The sequence below is a fragment of the Oncorhynchus clarkii genome, chromosome 6, assembly GCF_045791955.1.
Source record: "Oncorhynchus clarkii lewisi isolate Uvic-CL-2024 chromosome 6, UVic_Ocla_1.0, whole genome shotgun sequence".
Classification (NCBI taxonomy): Eukaryota; Metazoa; Chordata; class Actinopteri; order Salmoniformes; family Salmonidae; genus Oncorhynchus; species Oncorhynchus clarkii.
Window position 1 is genome coordinate 84,292,050 of NC_092152.1, and position 23,540 is coordinate 84,315,589.

Sequence of the window (23,540 nt, forward strand, 5' to 3'; positions counted from 1 at the left end):
TGTAACAGAGTTGTAACTCTCCCCATCTCCAGCTCCTCTACTCTGAGTTGTAAACAGAGTTGTAACTCTCACCATCTCCATCTCCTCTACTCTGAGTTGTAACACAGTTGTAACTCTCCCCATCTCCAGGTCCTCTACTCTGGTTTGTAACAGAGTTGTAACTCTCACCATCTCCAGGTCCTCTACTCTGGGTTGTAACAGAGTTGTAACACTCACCATCTCCAGCTCCTCTACTCTGAGTTGTAACAGAGTTGTAACTCTCACCATCTCCAGCTCCTCTACTCTGAGTTGTAAACAGAGTTGTAACTCTCCCAATCTCTAGTTCCTCTACTCTGAGTTGTATCTCTCCCCATCTCCAGCTCCTCTACTCTGAGTTGTAAACAGAGTTGTAACTCTCACCATCTCCATCTCCTCTACTCTGAGTTGTAACAGAGTTGTAACTCTCCCCATCTCCAGGTCCTCTACTCTGGGTTGTAACAGAGTTGTAACACTCACCATCTCCAGCTCCTCTACTCTGAGTTGTAACTCTCCATCTCCATCTCCTCTACTCTGAGTTGTAACAGAGTTGTAACTCTCCCCATCTCCAGCTCCTCTACTCTGAGTTGTAACAGAGTTGTAACTCTCACCATCTCCAGCTCCTCTACTCTGGGTTGTAACAGAGTTGTAACTCTCACCATCTCCAGCTCCTCTACTCTGAGTTGTAACTCTCACCATCTCCAGCTCCTCTACTCTGAGTTGTAACTCTCACCATCTCTAGGTCCTCTACTCTGAGTTGTAACAGAGTTGTAACTCTCACCATCTCCAGCTCCTCTACTCTGAGTTGTAACAGAGTTGTATCTCTCACCATCTCCAGCTCCTCTACTCTGAGTTGTAACTCTCACCATCTCCAGCTCCTCTACTCTGAGTTGTAACAGAGTTGTAACTCTCCCCATCTCCAGCTCCTCTACTCTGGGTTGTATCTCTCACCATCTCTAGCTCCTCTACTCTGAGTTGTATCTCTCACCATCTCCAGCTCCTCTACTCGGAGTTGTTTCCGACACTTGAGAGAGACACGCTGCTCCTTGACGTCCTGCAGAGTGTCATTCCTCACTGTAGTACTGAGACAGATCACTACATCCACCCTGTGGGACAGACAGAGACACAGAGAGACAGAGACAGAGACAGAGAGAGAGAGAGAGAGAGAGAGAGAGAGACACACACAGAGGGAGACAGAGAGAGACAGAGAGAGACAGAGAGAGACAGAAAGAGAGACAGAAAGAGAGACAGAAAGAGAGACAGAAAGAGAGAGAGATACAGAGAGATACAGAGAGATACAGAGAGAGACAGAGACATAGAGATACAGAGAGAGACAGAGACAGAGAGATACAGAGAGAGACAGAGATACAGAGAGATACAGAGAGATACAGAGAGAGACAGAGAGAGAGAGAGAGAGAGACAGAGACAGAGAGATACAGAGAGAGACAGAGACAGAGAGATACAGAGAGAGAGACAGAGAGAGACAGAGATACAGAGAGATACAGAGAGAGACAGAGATAGACAGAGAGAGACAGAGAGAGACAGAGAGAGACAGGGAGAGGGTTAATTATTAAGTGGAAGATCCAACCAATGAAAAGTAATAGGGCTAATGGAAATGACTCTGTAGCTGTCTGGCACACACACCTCTATTTAGGGAATAGGGAGCCATTGGGTCCTGGCCATTAATAGTGCACTATATAGGGAATAGGGAGCCATTGGGTCCTGGTAATTAGTAGTGCACTATATAGGGAATAGGGAGCCATTGGGTCCTGGTCATAAGTAGTGCACTATATAGGGAATAGGGAGCCATTGGGACGGGTTCTGACTCACTTCTTCTTGATGTTTGGGCAGAGCTTGAGCACGTCCTCTTTACACGCCATCTTGAATTTGTAGGAGAAACGAAAGTCCTTCATCTGGATCTGAGGAAGAGGAGGAGGAGATGGAGTCAGTCTGGGTTGATTATCTACACCGGCCGGTCGTCAAACACATCTACACATAAACCTGTACCTCACATCCTACCAGTTTACGTGGCCTCACATCCTACCCGTTTACATGGCCTCACATCCTACCAGTTTACATGGCCTCACATCCTACCCGTTTACATGGCCTCACATCCTACCAGTTTACGTGGCCACACATCCTACCAGTTTACGTGGCCTCACATCCTACCAGTTTACGTGGCCTCACATCCTACCAGTTTACATGGCCTCACATCCTACCAGTTTTCATGGCCTCACATCCTACCAGTTTGCATGGCCTCACATCCTACCAGTTTACATGGACTCACATCCTACCAGTTTACATGGCCTCACATCCTACCAGTTTACATGGACTCACATCCTACCAGTTTACATGGCCTCACATCCTACCAGTTTACATGGCCTCACATCCTATGGGAGGTGCCCAGCTATGCGAGGTGCCCTTACTCTGGGGTAAGGATGAGTGTGTGGTGTGTTTGAGATTATGTGGATCATTCAGAGAGATAGTGAGTTTGTGGTGTGTGTGAGATTATGTGGATTATTCAGAGAGATAGTGAGTGTGTGGGATTATGTGGATTATTCAGAGAGATAGTGAGTGTGTGGTGTGTGTGAGATTATGTGGATTATTCAGAGATAGTGAGTGTGTGGGATTATGTGGATTATTCAGAGAGACAGTGAGTGTGTGGTGTGTGTGAGATTATGTGGATTATTCAGAGAGATAGTGAGTGTGTGGTGTGTGAGATTATGTGGATTATTCAGAGAGATAGTGAGTGTGTGGGATTATGTGGATTATTCAGAGAGATAGTGAGTGTGTGGTGTGTGTGAGATTATGTGGATCATTCAGAGAGATAGTGAGTGGGTGGGATTATGTGGATCATTCAGAGAGATAGTGAGTGTGTGGTGTGTGTGAGATTATGTGGATTATTCAGAGAGATAGTGAGTGTGTGGTGTGTGAGATTATGTGGATTATTCAGAGAGATAGTGAGTGTGTGGGAGTATGTGGATTATTCAGAGAGATAGTGAGTGTGTGGTGTGTGTGAGATTATGTGGATTATTCAGAGAGATAGTGAGTGTGTGGTGTGTGAGATTATGTGGATTATTCAGAGAGATAGTGAGTGTGTGGTGTGTGTGAGATTATGTGGATTATTCAGAGAGATAGTGAGTGTGTGGGATTATGTGGATTATTCAGAGAGATAGTGAGTGTGTGGTGTGTGTGAGATTATGTGGATCATTCAGAGAGATAGTGAGTGTGTGAGTCAGGGTGTTCAGTTCAGTCGGGGGGGGGGTCATAGTGAGGTCAACAGCTTCTTGGTCCGTGTTGTCATAGAGACAGCGACCCGCCAGCTGTGTGTACATGCGTACATGAGTCAGTGTGCGTGTTGTCATAGCGACAGTGACCCACCAGCTGGAAGTGTGTCACTCCCACGGTACACTTGCTGTTCATCTCCTTCTGGTGTTTGTTCTGAACCAGACACTCCATCACATCCCCTGTATCCACCTGGTTATCAGATACATCCTGGAGGGAGGAGAGAGAGAGGAGAGAGATGTGTTTGTTCTGAACCAGACACTCCATCACATCCCCTGTATCCACCTGGTTATCAGATACATCCTAGAGGGAGGAGAGAGAGGAGAGAGATGTGTTTGTTCTGAACCAGACACTCCATCACATCCCCTGTATCCACCTGGTTATCAGATACATCCTAGAGGGAGGAGAGAGAGAGGAGAGAGATGTGTTTGTTCTGAACCAGACACTCCATCACATCCCCTGTATCCACCTGGTTATCAGATACATCCTGGAGGGAGGAGAGAGAGAGGAGAGAGATGTGTTTGTTCTGAACCAGACACTCCATCACATCCCCTGTATCCACCTGGTTATCAGATACATCCTGGAGGGAGGAGAGAGGGAGGAGAGAGATGTGTTTGATCTGAACCAGACACTCCATCACATCCCCTGTATACACCTGGTTATCAGATACATCCTGGAGGGAGGGAGAGAGAGAGGAGAGAGATGTGTTTGTTCTGAACCAGACACTCCATCACATCCCCTTGTTGGGATAACTTGTTTTTAGACTTGCCAAAAGAGGAGAAGCTGTTCTGAGGTCAGGCAGAGTGAGAGAGCTGAAGCTGTTTGTTGGAACTTACATGGCAGTGAGACTGGATGACAGGCTGACAGGCCCGGATCAGCAGAGCCTCAATATGAATGTCCTGTCACAGCAGAGAGACCATGTCAGCCAGAGACAGTAATATACAGAGACATCACACATACAGAATGGTTGGCACCCTTGATAAAGATGAGACTGAATGAAATAAATAACACAAATACGGAGCTGTACAGCGCATTGGGAACGTTTTCTGATGACTTGACTTTCTCCACAGTTTGTTACTTTACAGCCTTATTCTAAAATGGGTTCAAAAATATAAATACAGCCTCAATCTACACACAATACCCCATAATGATGTCATCATCAATCTACACACAATACCCCATAATGATGTCATCATCAATCTACACATAATACCCCATAATGATGTCATCATCAACCTACACACAATACCCCATAATGATGTCATCATCAATCTACACACAATACCCCATAATGATGTCATCATCAATCTACACACAATACCCCATAATGACAAAGCAAACAGGTTAAGACATTTTAGTAAATTTATTACAAATAAAAACAACTGAAGAATGACATTTCCATATGTATTCAGATCCTTTACTCAGTGCTTTGTTGAAGCACCTTTGGCAGCAATTATAGCCTCAAGTCTTATTGGGTATGTGTTAAGGGATTGTTTTTAATCAATAATGACTAATTATGTATACATTTCAATCAGGACTGACTAATCAGAATACTATTATGTTACTGTATAGATGTATGAATTTTCTTTTAATCCTAGTACTGAATATAATGTGTGTAAATAAAATCAAGAAGTAGAACAATGACTGTCTGTTCCTTGGTAGAAATGAATGAATTTATCGTCAGACTGGCTGGAATGCTTATCTACACAGGGAGACCTTGGCTCGGTCATAAATTATCTAAATTGGGAGAGACGATGTGGGAAGGCTTGAGAACTATACAGCCATTGTACTGGAGTGGAGATGAGACGGGGTAGTACGAAAACTAATGACGATCATTTTCAGTTTATAACCTGTGGTAAACTGTATCGTGTTCAGTACTCTCGAGAATAAACGCTGCTGATTGATTTTGAGACTGGTCTCTGTCCATTTTATGCAAATAGGAGTCTTACAAATTCTTAGGAATTGACAGAGTGTTTAATTTTAATTGGGTATTAAAACATGTAGGAATTTAATTCCTGTAACAGTATGACTCTACAAGCTTGGCACACCTGTATTTGGGAAGTTTCTCCCATTCTAACTCATACTAAATAATATAGTAATACTATAGTACAAATATAACTCATACTATATAATATAGTACTAATATAACTCATACTATATAAAATAGTAATAATATAGTGCTAATATAACTCATACTATATAATATAGTACTAATATAACTCATACTATATAAAATAGTAATAATATAGTACTAATATAACTCATACTATATAATATAGTACTAATATAACTCATACTATATAATATAGTACTAATATAGTGCTAATATAACATTGTAATAATATAACTCATTTATAATATAGTAACAATATAGTAATAATATAACTCATTTATAATATAGTAACAATATAGTAATAATATAACTCATTTATAATATAGTAATAATATAGTACTAATATAACTCATACTATATATAGTAATAATAGTAGTAATATAACTCATACTATATAATATAGTAATAATATAGTACTAATATAACTCATACTATATAATACAGTAATAATATAGTACTAATATAACTCATACTATATATAGTAATAATAGTAGTAATATAACTCATTTATAATATAGTAATAATATAGTACTAATATAACTCATACTATATATAGTAATAATAGTAGTAATATAACTCATACTATATAATATAGTAATAATATAGTACTAATATAACTCATACTATATATAGTAATAATAGTTGTAATATAACTCATACTATATAATATAGTAATAATATAGTACTAATATAACTCATACTATATAATATAGTAATAATATAGTACTAATATAACTCATACTATATAATATAGTAATAATATAGTACTAATATAACTCATACTATATAATATAGTACTAATATAACTCATACTATATAATATAGTACTAATATAACTCATACTATATATAGTAATAATAGTAGTAATATAACTCATACTATATAATATAGTAATAATATAGTACTAATATAACTCATACTATATAATATAGTACTAATATAACTCATACTATATATAGTAATAATAGTAGTAATATAACTCATACTATATAATATAGTAATAATATAGTACTAATATAACTCATACTATATATAGTAATAATAGTAGTAATATAACTCATACAATTTAATATAACTCATACTCTATAATATAGTACTAATATAATAATACTATATACTATAGCAGTAACATAACTCATACTATATAATAACTACTAATATAACTCATACTATATAATATAACTCATACTATATAATATAACTCATACTATATAACATAACTCATACTATATAACATAACTCATACTATATAACATAACTCATACTATATAACATAACTCATACTATATAACATAACTCATACTATATAATATAACTCATACTATATAATATAACTCATACTATATAATATAACTCATACTATATAACATAACTCATACTATATAATATAACTCATACTATATAATATAACTCATACTATATAACATAACTCATACTATATAATATAACTCATACTATATAATATAACTCATACTATATAATATAACTCATACTATATAATATAACTCATACTATATAATATAACTCATACTATATAATAACTACTAATATAACTCATACTATATAATATAACTCATACTATATAACATAACTCATACTATATAATATAACTCATACTATATAACATAACTCATACTATATAATATAACTCATACTATATAATATAACTCATACTATATAATATAACTCATACTATATAACATAACTCATACTATATAACATAACTCATACTATATAACATAACTCATACTATATAATATAACTCATACTATATGATATAGTACTAATATAACTCATACTATATAATATAACTCATACTATATAATATAGTACTAATATAACTCATAATAACTCATAGTAATAATATAGTTTAGTATTTGTATCATTTATTTAATCCAGTCTTTTTTGCTCATCTTTATCAGGGTAACTTTGGAGCCACAGTCCATCCAACATGAAGACAGACAGATAGTGTACCTCAGACTGCAGCTCTGTCAGGTTGCCCACCACCTCTCCACACCCTGACAGCAGGTCTTCCAGGTGGTCCTGCAGACACTCCAACTCCTAGAACACACACACCATCACAACGCCGTCACACACACCATCACAACGCCGTCACACACACCATCACAATGCCGTCACACACACCATCACAACGCGTCACACAACGCCGTCACGCGTCACACAACGCCGTCACGCGCCATCACACACACCATCACAATGCCGTCACACACACCATCACAACGGCGTCACACAACGCCGTCACGCGCCATCACAACGCCGTCACACACACCATCACAATGCCGTCACACACACCATCACAACGCCGTCACACACACCATCACAATGCCGTCACACACACCATCACAACGCCGTCACACACACCATCACAACGGCGTCACACACACCATCACAATGCCGTCACACACACCATCACAACGCGTCACACAACGCCGTCACGCGCCATCACAACGCTGTCACACACACCATCACAATGCCGTCACACACACCATCACAACGCCGTCACACAACGCCGTCACACACAGCCTTCATATATAACAAGCAAACACAGTCAGTATTTGAGAAGCCAAGGGCAGTAATACATTATTGTAATCCATAATGTGGAAGGCTTGGTATACCGTATACCAGGGGACTTGGAAACAGGCACGAGTCTGTTGTGGCGGTCATTGAGTCTGACATGCTGCTGTTCCTCCTCTGTTCTTCCCCCCTCTGCTCTGAGAACACATGCTGCTGTTCCTCCTCTGTTCTTTCCCCCTCTGCTCTGAGAACACATGCTGCTGTTCCTCCTCTGCTCTTCCCCCCTCTGCTCTGAGAACACATGCTGCTGTTCCTCCTCTGTTCTTTCCCCCTCTGCTCTGAGAACACATGCTGCTGTTCCTCCTCTGTTCTTTCCCCCTCTGCTCTGTGAACACATGCTGCTGTTCCTCCAGGGGTTCCAGGGGTTGATTTAGGACATTTAGTGCTGATTCTCCACCCTTTTTCAGTAGTCTAAATCTCATGGATTTAAAAGCATCTGATTGGTGTACGCATTGGCTGGAGGGTGTTTTCCACCATTCTTAACTCCATGTGAGAAAGTACAGATTTACACTTTGGGGGAATTGGGATGAAGCCAGTGTCGGTTTCTGTCAGGTAAATCTGTCCTCCTACCTGGTCGGTCATACAGTGAATCTGTCTGTCTGTCTGTCTGTCTGTCTGTCACCTACCTGTCTTGTTACTACACCACTACCTCAGGCCAGTCATACAGTGTCTGTCTGTCTGTCTGTCTGTGACCTACCTGTCTTGTTACTACACCACTACCTAAGGCCAGTCATACAGTGTGTGTGTGTGTGTGTGTGTCACCTACCTGTCCCGTGCCAGTCTTGTCACTACACCACTTCCCCAGGCTAGTCATACAGTGTGTGTGTGTGTGTGTGTGTGTGTGTGTCACCTACCTGTCCCGTGCCAGTCTTGTCACTACACCACTTCCCCAGGCCAGTCATACAGTGTGTGTGTGTGTGTGTGTGTCACCTACCTGTCCCGTGCCAGTCTTGTCACTACACCACTTCCCCAGGTCAGTCAAACAGCGCTTCTGGAGATCAGGGTCTAGTTTCACATCTAGCGCCCTCTGGTGGAGGATCCTCTGTACCTCTACCTTACAGTCACGAGACAGCTAAACAACACACACAGGGAACACACACACACACACACACAGGGAACACACACACACACACACACAGGGAACACACACACACACACACACACACACACACACACACACACACATACACACACACACACACACACACACACAGGGAACACACACACACACACACACACACACACACACACACACACAGGGAACACACACACACACACACACAGGGAACACACACACACACACACACAGGGAACACACACACACACACACACACACACACACACACACACATACACACACATACACACACACACACACACACACACACACATACACACACACACACACACACACACACACACACACACACACACACACACACACACACACACACACACACACACACACACACACACACACACACACACACACACACACACACACACACACACACACATACACACACACACACACACACACACACAGGGAACACACACACACACACACAGGGAACACACACACACACACACACAGGGAACACACACACACACACACACAGGGAACACACACACACACACACACACACACACACATACACACACATACACACACACACACACACACACACACACACACACACACACACACACACACACACACACACACACACACACACACACACACACACATACCAGTGGAAGGTCATTTTTTATAACAGCACAGATATCAGATGGGATGATCATCTTGTCAGACAATATTGTAGCCATTTATGTCCATCAGATTCAGCACAGTCAGGAACGGGGCTTTAAAAACAATTACTGTCTTTACCAATCACCACCTACCACTGTCATTACCAACCACCATCACCACCTACCACTGTCATTACCACTCCCCACCACCACCTACCACTGTCATTACCAACCACCATCACCACCACTCATTACCAACCACCACCACCACCTACCACTGTCATTACCACTCCCCACCACCACCTACCACTGTCATTACCACTCCCCACCACCACCTACCACTGTCATTACCACTCCCCACCACCACCTACCACTGTCATTACCAACCACCATCACCACCTACCACTGTCATTACCAACCACCATCACCACCTACCACTGTCATTACCACTCCCCACCACCACCTACCACTGTCATAACCACTCCCCACCACCACCTACCACTGTCATTACCACTCCCCACCACCACCTACCACTGTCATAAATAACCACTCCCCACCACCACCTACCACTGTCATTACCAACCACCTACCAATGTCATTACCAACCACCTACCACTGTCATTACCACTCCCCACCACCACCTACCACTGTCATTACCAACCACCTACCAATGTCATTACCAACCACCTACCAATGTCATTACCAACCACCTACCACTGTCATTACCAACCGCCTACCACTGTCATAACCAATCACCACCACCACTTACCACTGTCATTACCAACCACCTACCAATGTCATTACCAACCACCTACCAATGTCATTACCAACCACCTACCACTGTCATTACCAACCACCTACCACTGTCATAACCAATCACCACCACCACTTACCACTGTCATTACCAACCACCTACCAATGTCATTACCAAACACCACCCTCATCTTCCTCACCACCATCTCCAACAACATGTGTTCTACCATAGTAGTAATGTGGAACCATGGGAACTAGTCCATCTTCGCTACTCCTGAATCTCTTACCCGTCGTCCCTGCTCCTCGGTGCGGTAGGCATGGCGATAGAGACACGAGAACACGGCCCCAGGTGGCATCAGCTCGCTGGTCTCATTCCAGCCGTGGGTGTGGCACAGCCGGGCAGCGTCACCCTGGCACTTCTTATACAGGATGGGGTCCAGTCTGGTAGAGGGAGGAGAGAGTTAGACAGTCTGACAGCCAGGGGGCAGTAGAGAGTTAGACAGTCTGACAGCCAGGGGGCAGTAGAGAGTTATACAGTCTGACCGCCAGGGGGCAGTAGAGAGTTAGACAGTGTGGCACTTCTACAGGATGGGGTCCAGTCTGGTAGAGGGAGGAGAGAGTTAGACAGTCTGACAGCCAGGGGGCAGTAGAGAGTTAGACAGTCTGACAGCCAGGGGGCAGTAGAGAGTTAGACAGTGTGGCACTTCTTATACAGGATGGGGTCCAGTCTGGTAGAGGGAGGAGAGAGTTAGACAGTCTGACAGCCAGGGGGCAGTAGAGAGTTAGACAGTGTCAGACCGACAGACAAGGGGGCAGTAGAGAGTTAGTGTGGCGGGGCAGTAGAGAGTTAGACAGTGGCAGACAGGGGACAGTAGAGAGTTTGACAGTGTGAGCTCCAGTAGTGTGAGCTCCAGTAGTCTGCATTCACAGTCAGGGGTTAGGGGTCAGAGGTCATGGTTGACCTACTTCCAGTCTCTAGAGATGAAGTACTGCAGCTCCAGTAGTCTGCGTTCACAGTCAGGGGTTAGGGGTCAGAGGTCATGGTTGACTTACTTCCAGTCTCTAGAGATGAAGTACTGCAGCTCCAGTAGTCTGCTTTCACAGTCAGGGGTTAAGGGTCAGGGGTCAGAGGTCATGGTTGACTTACTTCCAGTCTCTAGAGATGAAGTACTGCAGCTCCAGTAGTCTGCGTTCACAGTCAGGGGTTAAGGGTCAGGGGTCAGAGGTCATGGTTGACTTACTTCCAGTCTCTAGAGATGAAGTACTGCAGCTCCAGTAGTCTGTGTTCACAGTCAGGGGTTAGGGGTCAGAGGTCATGGTTGACTTACTTCCAGTCTCTAGAGATGAAGTACTGTAGCTCCAGTAGTCTGCGTTCACAGTCCTCCACCATCTTCTCTGTATACAGGTGCTCCATCAGGCAAGACAGGATCCTACACACACACACACAATATGGCAATGACTTTATCAACCAATCAAAAACCCATCCCCGACGCCGTGCCCAGCCTGAACATATTACTGACACCGTGCTGAACATATTACTGACACCGTGCTGAACATATTACTGACACCGTGCCCAGCCTGAACATATTACTGACACCGTGCTGAACATATTACTGACACCGTGCCCAGCCTGAACATATTACTGACACCGTGCTGAACATATTACTGACACCGTGCTGAACATATTACTGACACCGTGCCCAGCCTGAACATATTACTGACACCGTGCCAAACATATTACTGACACCGTGCCCAGCCTGAACATATTACTGACACCGTGTCCAGCCTGAACATATTACTGACACCGTGCCGAACATATTACTGATACCGTGCCCAGCCTGAACATATTACTGACACCGTGCTGAACATATTACTGACACCGTGCCGAACATATTACTGACACCGTGCCGAACATATTACTGACACCGTGCCCAGCCTGAACATATTACTGACACCGTGCTGAACATATTACTGACACCGTGCCCAGCCTGAACATATTACTGACACCGTGCGCAGCCTGAACATAATACTGACACCTTGCCGAACATATTACTGACACCGTGCTGAACATATTACTGACACCATGCTGAACATATTACTGACACCGTGCTGAACATATTACTGACACCGTGCTGAACATATTACTGACACCGTGCTGAACATATTACTGACACCGTGCCCTGCCTGAACATATTACTGACACCGTGCTGAACATATTACTGACACCGTGCTCAGCCTGAACATATTACTGACACCGTGCTCAGCCTGAACATATTACTGACACCGTGCTGAACATATTACTGACACCGTGCCGAACATATTACTGACACCGTGCTGAACATATTACTGACACCGTGCTGAACATATTACTGACACCGTGCCGAACATATTACTGACACCGTGCCGAACATATTACTGACACCGTGCTGAACATATTACTGACGCCGTGCCCAGCCTGAACATATTACTGACACCGTGCTGAACATATTACTGACACCGTGCCGAACATATTACTGACACCGTGCCGAACATATTACTGACACCGTGCTGAACATATTACTGACACCGTGCCGAACATATTACTGACACCGTGCCGAACATATTACTGACACCGTGCTGAACATATTACTGACACCGTGCTGAACATATTACTGACACCGTGCCGAACATATTACTGACACCGTGCCGAACATATTACTGACACCGTGCCCAGCCTGAACATATTACTGACACCGTGCTGAACATATTACTGACACCGTGCTGAACATATTACTGACACCATGCTGAACATATTACTGACACCGTGCCGAACATATTACTGACACCGTGCCCAGCCTGAACATATTACTGACACCGTGCTGAACATATTACTGACACCGTGCCCAGCCTGAACATATTACTGACACCGTGCCGAACATATTACTGACACCGTGCCCAGCCTGAACATATTACTGACACCGTGCCGAACATATTACTGACACCGTGCTGAACATATTACTGACACCGTGCCCAGCCTGAACATATTACTGACACCGTGCTGAACATATTACTGACACCGTGCTGAACATATTACTGACACCGTGCTGAACATATTACTGACACCGTGCCGAACACCTGCCAACCTGCCAGTGGCCTGTTGTTCAAGACAAAGACAACAGTGATATTCCTGACAGGTAACAAACCCCTTTATTCTGAACTGACTGACACAGCAGGAAAGACACAGCTGGAGGTGCCGCCAACCATCACAGGTAGAAAAGACGTGTGCATTTACTCAGCGTCTGTGTCTGCGTGCATCTGAGATCACAGTACTCACAAACGTGTGTGTGCATGCGATTGTTCTTCTGTGTGTGTGTGTGTGTGTGTGTGTGATGGTACTCACATGGGGTCCCCGCTGCGGATGTGTTTGCAGGCCGTCTGGATAACAGACTCACAGGCTTCGTTCAGGGCCCGGTCTATCCTGTAGTCTGATCCAGGATCAGCTGACTGGATCAAGGTCTGGAGCTGAGGGACGATACTACTAGATTTACAATAACATCGCTACTAGATTTACAATAACATCACTACTAGAATTACAATAACATCACTACTAGAATTACAATAACATCACTACTAGATTTACAATAACATCACTACTAGATTTACAATAACATCACTACTAGATTTACAATAACACCACTACCAGATTTACAATAACATCACTACTAGATTTACAATAACACCACTACTAGATTTACAATAACACCACTACTAGATTTACAACAACACCACTACCAGATTTACAACAACACCACTACTAGATTTACAACAACACCACTACCAGATTTACAACAACACCACTACCAGATTTACAACAACACCACTACCAGATTTACAATAACAATACTAGTTTATTTGCAATAAAACACTACTTTATTTACAATAACAATAGTACTAGATTTACAATAACACCACTAATTTATTTACAATAAAACACTACTTTATTTACAATAAAAATAATACTAGATTTACAATAACAATACTACTAGATTTCTACTGTAAGGGCTGCGGCAGTGTATGAAAACACATACAGCCCCATCAGCCTCATCTCCAGTGTATGAAACACATACAGCCCCATCAGCCTCATCGCCAGTGTATGAAAACACATACAGCCCCATCAGCCTCATCTCCAGTGTATGAAAACACATACAGCCCCATCAGCCTCATCTCCAGTGTATGAAAACACATACAGCCCCATCAGCCCCATCTCCAGTGTATGAAAACACATACAGCCCCATCAGCCCCATCAGCCTCATCTCCAGTGTATGAAAACGCATACAGCCCCATCAGCCCCATCTCCAGTGTATGAAAACACATACAGCCCCATCAGCCCCATCAGCCTCATCTCCAGTGTATGAAAACGCATACAGCCCCATCAGCCTCATCTCCAGTGTATGAAAACGCATACAGCCCCATCAGCCCCATCAGCCTCATCTCAGGTGTATGAAAACACATACAGCCCCATCAGCCTCATCTCCAGTGTATGAAAACACATACAGCCCCATCAGCCTCATCTCCAGTGTATGAAAACACATACAGCCCCATCAGCCTCATCTCCACATTCTAGTCAGTGGGAACAGCAAATACAGATCTTTAGAAACCAGACAAAAGTTGAGCCTGCTCATGCCATTTGCTGTGTATCTGTACGTGTGTCTATGCATGCCTGTTTCCAGTGTGTCTGTGTGTGTGTGTGTCCAGTGCCTTCAGAAAGTATTCATATCCCCTGACGTATTCTACATTTTGTTGTTACAGCCGGAATCCAAAATGGGTTAAATAGATTTTTGGGATCTCACCCATCTACACACAATGCCCCATAAAAACATGTTTTTAGTTAGCAAATATATAGAACATTTTAAACAGAAATCTCTCATTTACATCAGTATTCACACCCGAGTCAATACTTTACATCCGTATTCACACTCGTGAGTCAAGCACCTTTAGCAGTGATTACAGCTGGGTGCAGTTCTGGGTCTAAGAGATTTCCACACCTGGATTCTCTAGCATTTGCCCATTATTATGTTCAAAATTCTTCAAGCTCTGTCAAATTGGTTGTTGATCATTGCTAGACAACCATTTTCAGGTCTTGCCATAGATTTTCAAGTAAATTTAAGTTAAAACTGTAACTCGGGCCACTCAGGAACATTCACTGTCTTCTTGGTAAGCAACTCCAGTGTAGATTCGGCCTTGTGTTTTAGGTTATTTTCCTGCTGAAAAGGTGAATTCATCTCCCAGTGTCTGGTGGAAAGCGGACTAAACCAGGTTTTCCTTTAGGATTTTGCCTGTGTTAATAGCTCCATTCCATTCCTGAAAAACTCCCCGGTCCTTAACGATGACAAGCATACCCATAACATGATGCAGCCACCACTATGCTTGAAAATATGTAGAGTGTTACTGAGTAATGTGTTTTATTGGATTTGCCCCAAACATGACTTTTTGTCCTGACTACAAAGTGTTCATCGCTTTGCCACATTTTTTGCAGTATTACTTTAGCACCTTGTTACAAACATGTTTTGGAATAATTGTATTCTGTACAGGCTTCCTTCTTTTCGCTCTGTCATGTAGGTTATTATTGTGGAGTAACTACAATGTTGTTGATCCATCCTCAGTTTTCTCCTATCACAGCCACTAAACACTGTAACTGTTTTACAGTCACCTTTGATGGTGAAATCTTCATTTTTAATTCATTTGAAGAAAAACAACACCATTCCACTATAGGGTATTGTGATGTCATTATGGGGTATTGTGATGTCATTATAGGGTATTGTGTGTAGGCCAATGACATCCCAACTTAATCCATGTTAGGTTGTAACACAACAAAATTTTGAAAAAGTCCAGGGGTGTGAATACTTTCTGAAGGCACTGTGTCGCCAGCGTGCATCGTCTCACCGCGCTCTGACAGAGTCCGTCCACTGTGCTTCCCTTGTCCCCCCGGCCCACCCTCATCAGACAGTGGAGGGTACGTCCTTTCCTGTGGAGTCCGGAGCAGTGGGTCTCGATGTCCCCTCTACAGTGGAGCACTATTTCTGGACTCAGAGAGAAATCCTCTATCAGCATCCTACGGTACTCCAACATCTCCCCCTGGCAGTCCTCAGACACTGTACGACCTGGGGAGAGAGGAGGGGATAGGTTAGAGAGGCATTCAGACCAGCATCCTGGGGAGACCTGGGGAGAGAGGAGGGGATAGGGTTGAGAGGCATTCAGACCAGCATCCTGGAGACCTGGGGAGAGAGGAGGGGATAGGATTGAGAGGCATTCAGACCAGCATCCTGGGGAGACCTGGGGAGAGAGGAAGGGATAGGTTAGAGAGGCATTCAGACCAGCATCCTGGGGAGACCTGGGGTGTACGACCTGGGAGGAGTACGACCTGGAAGGAGTACGACCTGGGAGGAGTACGGGGGGGAGTACGAGCTGGGGGGAGTACGACCTGGGAGGACTACGACCTGGTTAGAGAGACATTCAGAAAGTATTCAGACTCCTTCACGTTTTCCACATTTTATGTTACAGACTTTTTCTAAAAAGGATTAAAGTATTGTTTTTCCCCATCAATCTACAACACAATACCCCATAATGACAAACCGAAAACAAATTTTTAGAAATTAAAAAACAGAAAGGTCTTATTTACATAAGTATTCAGACTCTTTGCTCTGAGACTTGAAATGGATCATCCTTGAGCAGTTTCTACAACTTGATTGGAGTCCACCTGTGGTAAATTCAATTGATTGGACATGATTTAGAAATACACACACCTGTCTATATGAGGTCCCACAGTTGACAGTGCATGTCAGAGCAAAATCCAAGCAATGAGGTCGAAGGAATTGTCCCTAGAGCTCTGAGACAGGATTGTGTCGAGGCACAGATCTGGGGAAGGGTACCAAAACATTTCTGCAGCATTGAAGGTTCCCAAGAACACAGTGGTCTCCATCATTCCTAAAATGAAGAAGTTTGGAATCACCGACTCTTCCGAGAGCTGGCCACCTGGCCAAACTGAGTAATCGGGGAGAAGGGCCTTGGTCGGGGAGAAGGGCCTTGGTCTGACAGAGCTCCAGAGTTCCTCTGTGGAGATGGGAGAATCTTCTAGAAGGACAACCATCTCTGCAGCACTCCACCGATCAGGCCTTTACAGTAGAGTGGCCAGACAGAAGCCACATGACAGCCCGCTTGGAGTTTGCCAAAAGGGGCCTAAAGGGCTTTCAGACTGAGAAACAAGATTCTCTGCTCTGATGAAACCAAGATTGAATTCTTTGGCCTGACTGCCAAGCGTAAAACATGGTGGTGGCAGCATCATGCTGTGGGGATGTTTTTCAGCGGCAGGGACTGGGAGACTAGTCAGGATTGAGGGAAAGACGAATGGAGCAAAGTACAGAGAGAGATCCTTGATGAAAACCTGCTCCAGAGCGCTCAGGTCCTCAGACTGGTGCGAAGGTTCACCTTCCAACAGGACAACGACACTAAGCACACAGCCAAGACAGCGCAGGAGTGGCTTCAAGACTAGTCTCTGAATGTGCAGTGACGCTCCCCATCCAACCTGACAGAGTTTGAGAGGATCTGAAAAAGAAGACTGGGAGAAACTCCCCCAATACAGGTGTACCAAGCTTGTAGTGTCATACCCAAGAAGACTTGAGGCTGTAATCACTGCTAAAGGTGCTTCAACAAAGTACTGAGTAAAGGGTCTGAATGTCTAAAAACCTGTTTTGGGTTTGTCATTATGGGTCATTCTGTGTAGATTGATGAGGATAAAAATGATCATTTATTTTTGAATAAGGCTGTAATGTAACAAATGCAGAAGAAGTCAAGGTGTCTGAATACTTTTCAAATGCTCTGTAAATGAGGGGTGATAAACGCCATAAATGAACATGTGAACGTGATTTTTTTTAAATATATTTTTTACTTAAATGTGTAAATGTGTTATTTTTTGGACCATTCAACCATGAGTAATAGTGCGTTTTATTTTGTGAAGTGGTTTCTTGCATCAAACAGTCATCTTGTCTAAAGGACAAGTGGATAAACAGGTTGATGTCAAGCCCTGCAAGTCTCATGGAATGGAGGCCTACATTGGTACCACACATTGGCTGCTACTGTCGGCTGAATGATAGAACAGCTGTTAACATGTTATGGAATGGAGGCCTACATTGGTACCACACATTGGCTGCTACTGTCGGCTGAATGATAGAACAGCTGTTAACATGTTATGGAATGGAGGCCTACATTGGTACCACACATTGGCTGCTACTGTCGGCTGAATGATAGAACAGCTGTTAACATGTTATGGAATGGAGGCCTACATTGGTACCACACATTGGCTGCTACTGTCGGCTGAATGACAGAACAGCTGTTAACATGTTATGGAATGGAGGCCTACATTGGTACCACACATTGGCTGCTACTGTCGGCTGAATGATAGAACAGCTGTTAACATGTTATGGAATGGAGGCCTACATTGGTACCACACATTGGCTGCTACTGTCGGCTGAATGATAGAACAGCTGTTAACATGTTATGGAATGGAGGCCTACATTGGTACCACACATTGGCTGCTACTGTCGGCTGAATGATAGAACAGCTGTTAACATGTTATGGAATGGAGGCCTACATTGGTACCACACATTGGCTGCTACTGTCGGCTGAATGACAGAACAGCTGTTAACATGTTATGGAATGGAGGCCTACATTGGTACCACACATTGGCTGCTACTGTCGGCTGAATGACAGAACAGCTGTTAACATGTTATGGAATGGAGGCCTACATAGGTACCACACATTGGCTGCTACTGTCGGCTGAATGACAGAACAGCTGTTAACATGTTATGGAATGGAGGCCTACATTGGTACCACACATTGGCTGCTACTGTCGGCTGAATGATAGAACAGCTATTTTCATGTTAAAATGTTACGGGATGCATTTTCTCCATTGTTTCTGATGGTAGGCCTACATTATGATCAAATAGACACAGCAGCCTACTTGGCCACTGTTAAAACTGTAACTGAAAGCGGGTACAACCTCAGTGTTCACAGTAAAACTGTAACTTAAAGCAGGTACAGCCTCAGTGTTCACAGTAAAACTGTAACTTAAAGCAGCTACAGCCTCAGTGTTCACAGTAAAACTAACTTAAAGCAGCTACAGCCTCAGTGTTCACAGTAAACCTGTAACTTAAAGCAGCTACAGCATCAGTGTTCACAGTAAAACTAACTAAAAGCAGGTACAGCCTCAGTGTTCACAGTAAACGCATGCTGGAAGTTGCACAGCATTTTCACAACGTTCACATTTGAGCAGACCTGAAATCTGGATGGTGACGAAAACATTGAGGGAACATTATAACAATAGGAAGCGTGAACGTCTGATTCATTCAGTTCCTAACAGCTGCGTTCACTCCACAATATAACAGGACCCTGCACAAACAAGACCCTGAACAAACAGGACCCTGAACAAACAGGACCCTGCACAAACAGGACCCTGCACAAACAGGACCCTGAACAAACAAGACCCTGCACAAACAGGACCCTGCACAAACAGGACCCTGCACAAACAGGACCCTGCACAAACAGGACCCTGCACAAACAGGACCCTGCACAAACAGGACCCTGAACAAACAGGACCCTGAACAAACAGGACCCTGAACAAACAGGACCCTGAACAAACAGGACCCTGAACAAACAGGACCCTGAACTAACAGGACCCTGAACTAACAGGACCCTGCACTGTTTACCATCGGTCAAGGTGGGGGGGGGTTATAATGCCTGTATACAAACACATTAACCACACAACTTATTGTTCATTGGGTCCGCATTCATTAGGTTAAAGGTCACTGACCTGTCATTTCCTTCATGTTAGGCTATAAAGCAGAAACATAAAGCAGCATTCGATCAGGTTGGTGAATTAAAACATATTTTAAATCGATCTCGTTCTTGGGAGTCTTAACATAGCTAGATATATTTGTTACAATGAATGTAGACCCACTGAACAACAAGTTATGTGGTTCGTGTGTTTCTATACAGGCATTATAACCCCCAGGGGTCCTGTTAGTACAGTGGCTATTATATTGTGGAGTGAATTCCATTAACGCAGCTGTTAGGAACTGAATTAAAATCAGACACTTCGTATCGTTACACATAAACAATGCAAATATATATTTTTAAATACACACGTTCAAGTCACACCTTCAAGTATCAACCCTCAAACATTAACCATTGAATGTGTGTACATGTGTTTGGCATTTATCACCCCTCATACACATGTATACACATTCAACAGTTAATGTATGGCATTTATCACCCCTCATAGACATGTATACACATTCAACAGTTAATGTATGGCATTTATCAACCCTCATACACATGTATACACATTCAACAGTTAATGTATGGCATTTATCACCCCTCATACACATGTATACACATTCAACAGTTAATGTATGGCATTTATCAACCCTCATACACATGTATACACATTCAACAGTTAATGTATGGCATTTATCACCCCTCATACACATGTATACACATTCAACAGTTAATGTATGGCATTTATCACCCCTCATACACATGTATACACATTCAACAGTTAATGTATGGCATTTATCACCCCTCATACACATGTATACACATTCAACAGTTAATGTATGGCATTTATCAACCCTCATACACATTCAATAGTTGATGTATGGCATTTATCACCCCTCATACACATTCAACAGTTAATGTATGGCATTTATAACTTCTCATACACATGTACACACACACTCTCTCTCCTCCACCCACCCCTGTGTACAGCAGACTCCAGGCATAGTAGCAGATATGATAGCCGTGCCTCTCTAGCGCGGGGCATGTTGGTGTCCAGGTTACAGCGGTGCTTCCTGAGGTCAGCCTTACAGGCCTTGGTCAGAGAGTAGCTAACCTTGTAGTCCTGGGTTATCAGCTTCTGACGCGTGGTCAGGGCTTCTCGACACTGAGGGAGGGAGGGAGGGGAGGAAGAGAGGGAGGGAGGGGAGGTAGAGAGGGAGGGAGGGGAGGGAGAGAGGGAGGGAGGGAGGGGAGGAAGAGAGGGAGGGGGGAGGAGAGAGAGAGGGGAGGAGAGAGGGAGGGAGGGGGGGAAGAGAGAGAGGGAGGGGAGGAAGAGAGGGAGGGAGGGGAGGAAGAGAGGGAGGGAGGGGAGGAAGAGAGGGAGGGAGGGGAGGAAGAGAGGGAGGGAGGGGAGGAAGAGAGGGAGGGAGGGGAGGAAGAGAGGGAGAGGGGAGGAGAGAGGGAGGGAGGGGAATAAGAGAGGGAGAGGGGAGGAGAGAGGGAGGGAGGGGAGGAAGAGAGGGAGAGGGGAGGAAGTGAGGGAGAGGGGAGGAAGAGATGGAGAGGGGAGGAAGAGAGAGGGAGAGGGGAGGAGAGGAGAGAGGGAGAGGGGAGGAAGAGAGAGGGAGAGGGGAGGAGAGAGGGGGGGGGGAGAGGGAGAGGGGAGGAGAGACAGAGAAGTTTTAGTCATTGTCACATGAAAAGAGAGCTTTTACACACGTCCAAATATGGCATAGGAGCTGGGGAAAAATGACAGCTTGAGAAAGAAGATGTCTGCTCACTGTTGGCCGCCCCTTTAATGACCCTTTACTATAGCCTTTAGTTCAACACCCAACCAATGTTGGCCGCCCCTTTAATGACCCTTTACTAAAGCCTGTAGTTCAACACCCAACCACTGTTGGCCGCCCCTTTAATGACCCTTTACTAAAGCCTGTAGTTCAACACCCAACCACTGTTGGCCGCCCCTTTAATGACCCTTTACTAAAGCCTGTAGTTCAACACCCAACCACTGTTGGCCGCCCCTTTAATGACCCTTTACTAAAGCCTGTAGTTCAACACCCAACCACTGTTGGCCGCCCCTTTAAGGACCCTTTACTAAAGCCTGTAGTTCAACACCCAACCACTGTTGGCCGCCCCTTTAATGACCCTTTACTAAAGCCTGTAGTTCAACACCCAACCACTGTTGGCCGCCCCTTTAATGACCCTTTACTAAAGCCTGTATTTCAACACCCAACCACTGTTGGCCGCCCCTTTAATGACCCTTTACTAAAGCCTGTAGTTCAACACCCAACCACTGTTGGCCGCACCTTTAACGACCCTTTACTAAAGCCTGTAGTTCAACACCCAACCACTGTTGGCCGCCCCTTTAATGACCCTCTAATATAGCCTGTAGTTCAACACCCAACCACTGTTGGCCTCCCCTTTAATGACCCTTTACTAAAGCCTGTAGTTCAACACCCAACCACTGTTGGCCGCCCCTTTAATGACCCTTTACTAAAGCCTGTAGTTCAACACCCAACCACTGTTGGCTTCCCCTTTAATGACCCTTTACTAAAGCCTGTAGTTCAACACCCAACCACTGTTGGCCGCCCCTTTACTAAAGCCTGTAGTTCAACACCCAACCACTGTTGGCCGCCCCTTTAATGACCCTTTAATAAAGCCTGTAGTTCAACACCCAACCACTGTTGGCCGCCCCTTTAATGACCCTTTACTAAAGCCTGTATTTCAACACTCAACCACTGTTGGCCGCCCCTTTAATGACCCTTTACTAAAGCCTGTAGTTCAACACTCAACCACTGAAAGCTTCATCAAAGCTGTTGACAGCATGTAGCTTCATTCTTATTCACAGTCCTGACCACACATCTCCCTCTCTCCCAGCCTAACACAGTCCTGACCACACATCTCCCTCCCTCCCAGCCTAACACAGTCCTGACCACACATCTCCCTCTCTCCCAGCCTAACACAGTCCTGACCACAAATCTCCCTCTCTCCCAGCCTAACACAGTCATGACCACAAATCTCCCTCCCAGCCTAATACAGTCCTGACCACACATCTCCCTCCCAGCCTAAAACAGTCCTGACCACACATCTCCCTCCCAGCCTAACACAGTCCTGACCACAAATCTCCCTCCCTCCCAGCCTAACACAGTCCTGAACACAAATCTCCCTCCCTCCCAGCCTAACACAGTCCTGAACACACATCTCCCTCTCTCCCAGCCTA

The 23,540-nt window shown here is 44.1% G+C and overlaps 1 protein-coding gene across 1 annotated transcript in view; it reads right to left on the reverse strand.

Annotated features, from left to right (window-relative positions):
- Positions 1-23,540, reverse strand: part of LOC139412460 (Golgi apparatus protein 1-like) — a 67,842-nt gene that overhangs the window by 17,439 nt on the left and 26,863 nt on the right. The window contains exons 7-17 of the mRNA XM_071159247.1: positions 21,299-21,485; positions 16,433-16,650; positions 13,890-14,011; positions 11,839-11,940; positions 10,798-10,951; positions 8,943-9,080; positions 7,388-7,474; positions 4,137-4,199; positions 3,397-3,510; positions 1,846-1,934; positions 1,004-1,121 (exon numbers count right to left, since the gene is read on the reverse strand). Coding sequence (XP_071015348.1) covers positions 1,004-1,121; positions 1,846-1,934; positions 3,397-3,510; positions 4,137-4,199; positions 7,388-7,474; positions 8,943-9,080; positions 10,798-10,951; positions 11,839-11,940; positions 13,890-14,011; positions 16,433-16,650; positions 21,299-21,485 — 1,392 coding nt within the window. The remainder of the gene's footprint in view (positions 1-1,003; positions 1,122-1,845; positions 1,935-3,396; positions 3,511-4,136; positions 4,200-7,387; positions 7,475-8,942; positions 9,081-10,797; positions 10,952-11,838; positions 11,941-13,889; positions 14,012-16,432; positions 16,651-21,298; positions 21,486-23,540) is intronic.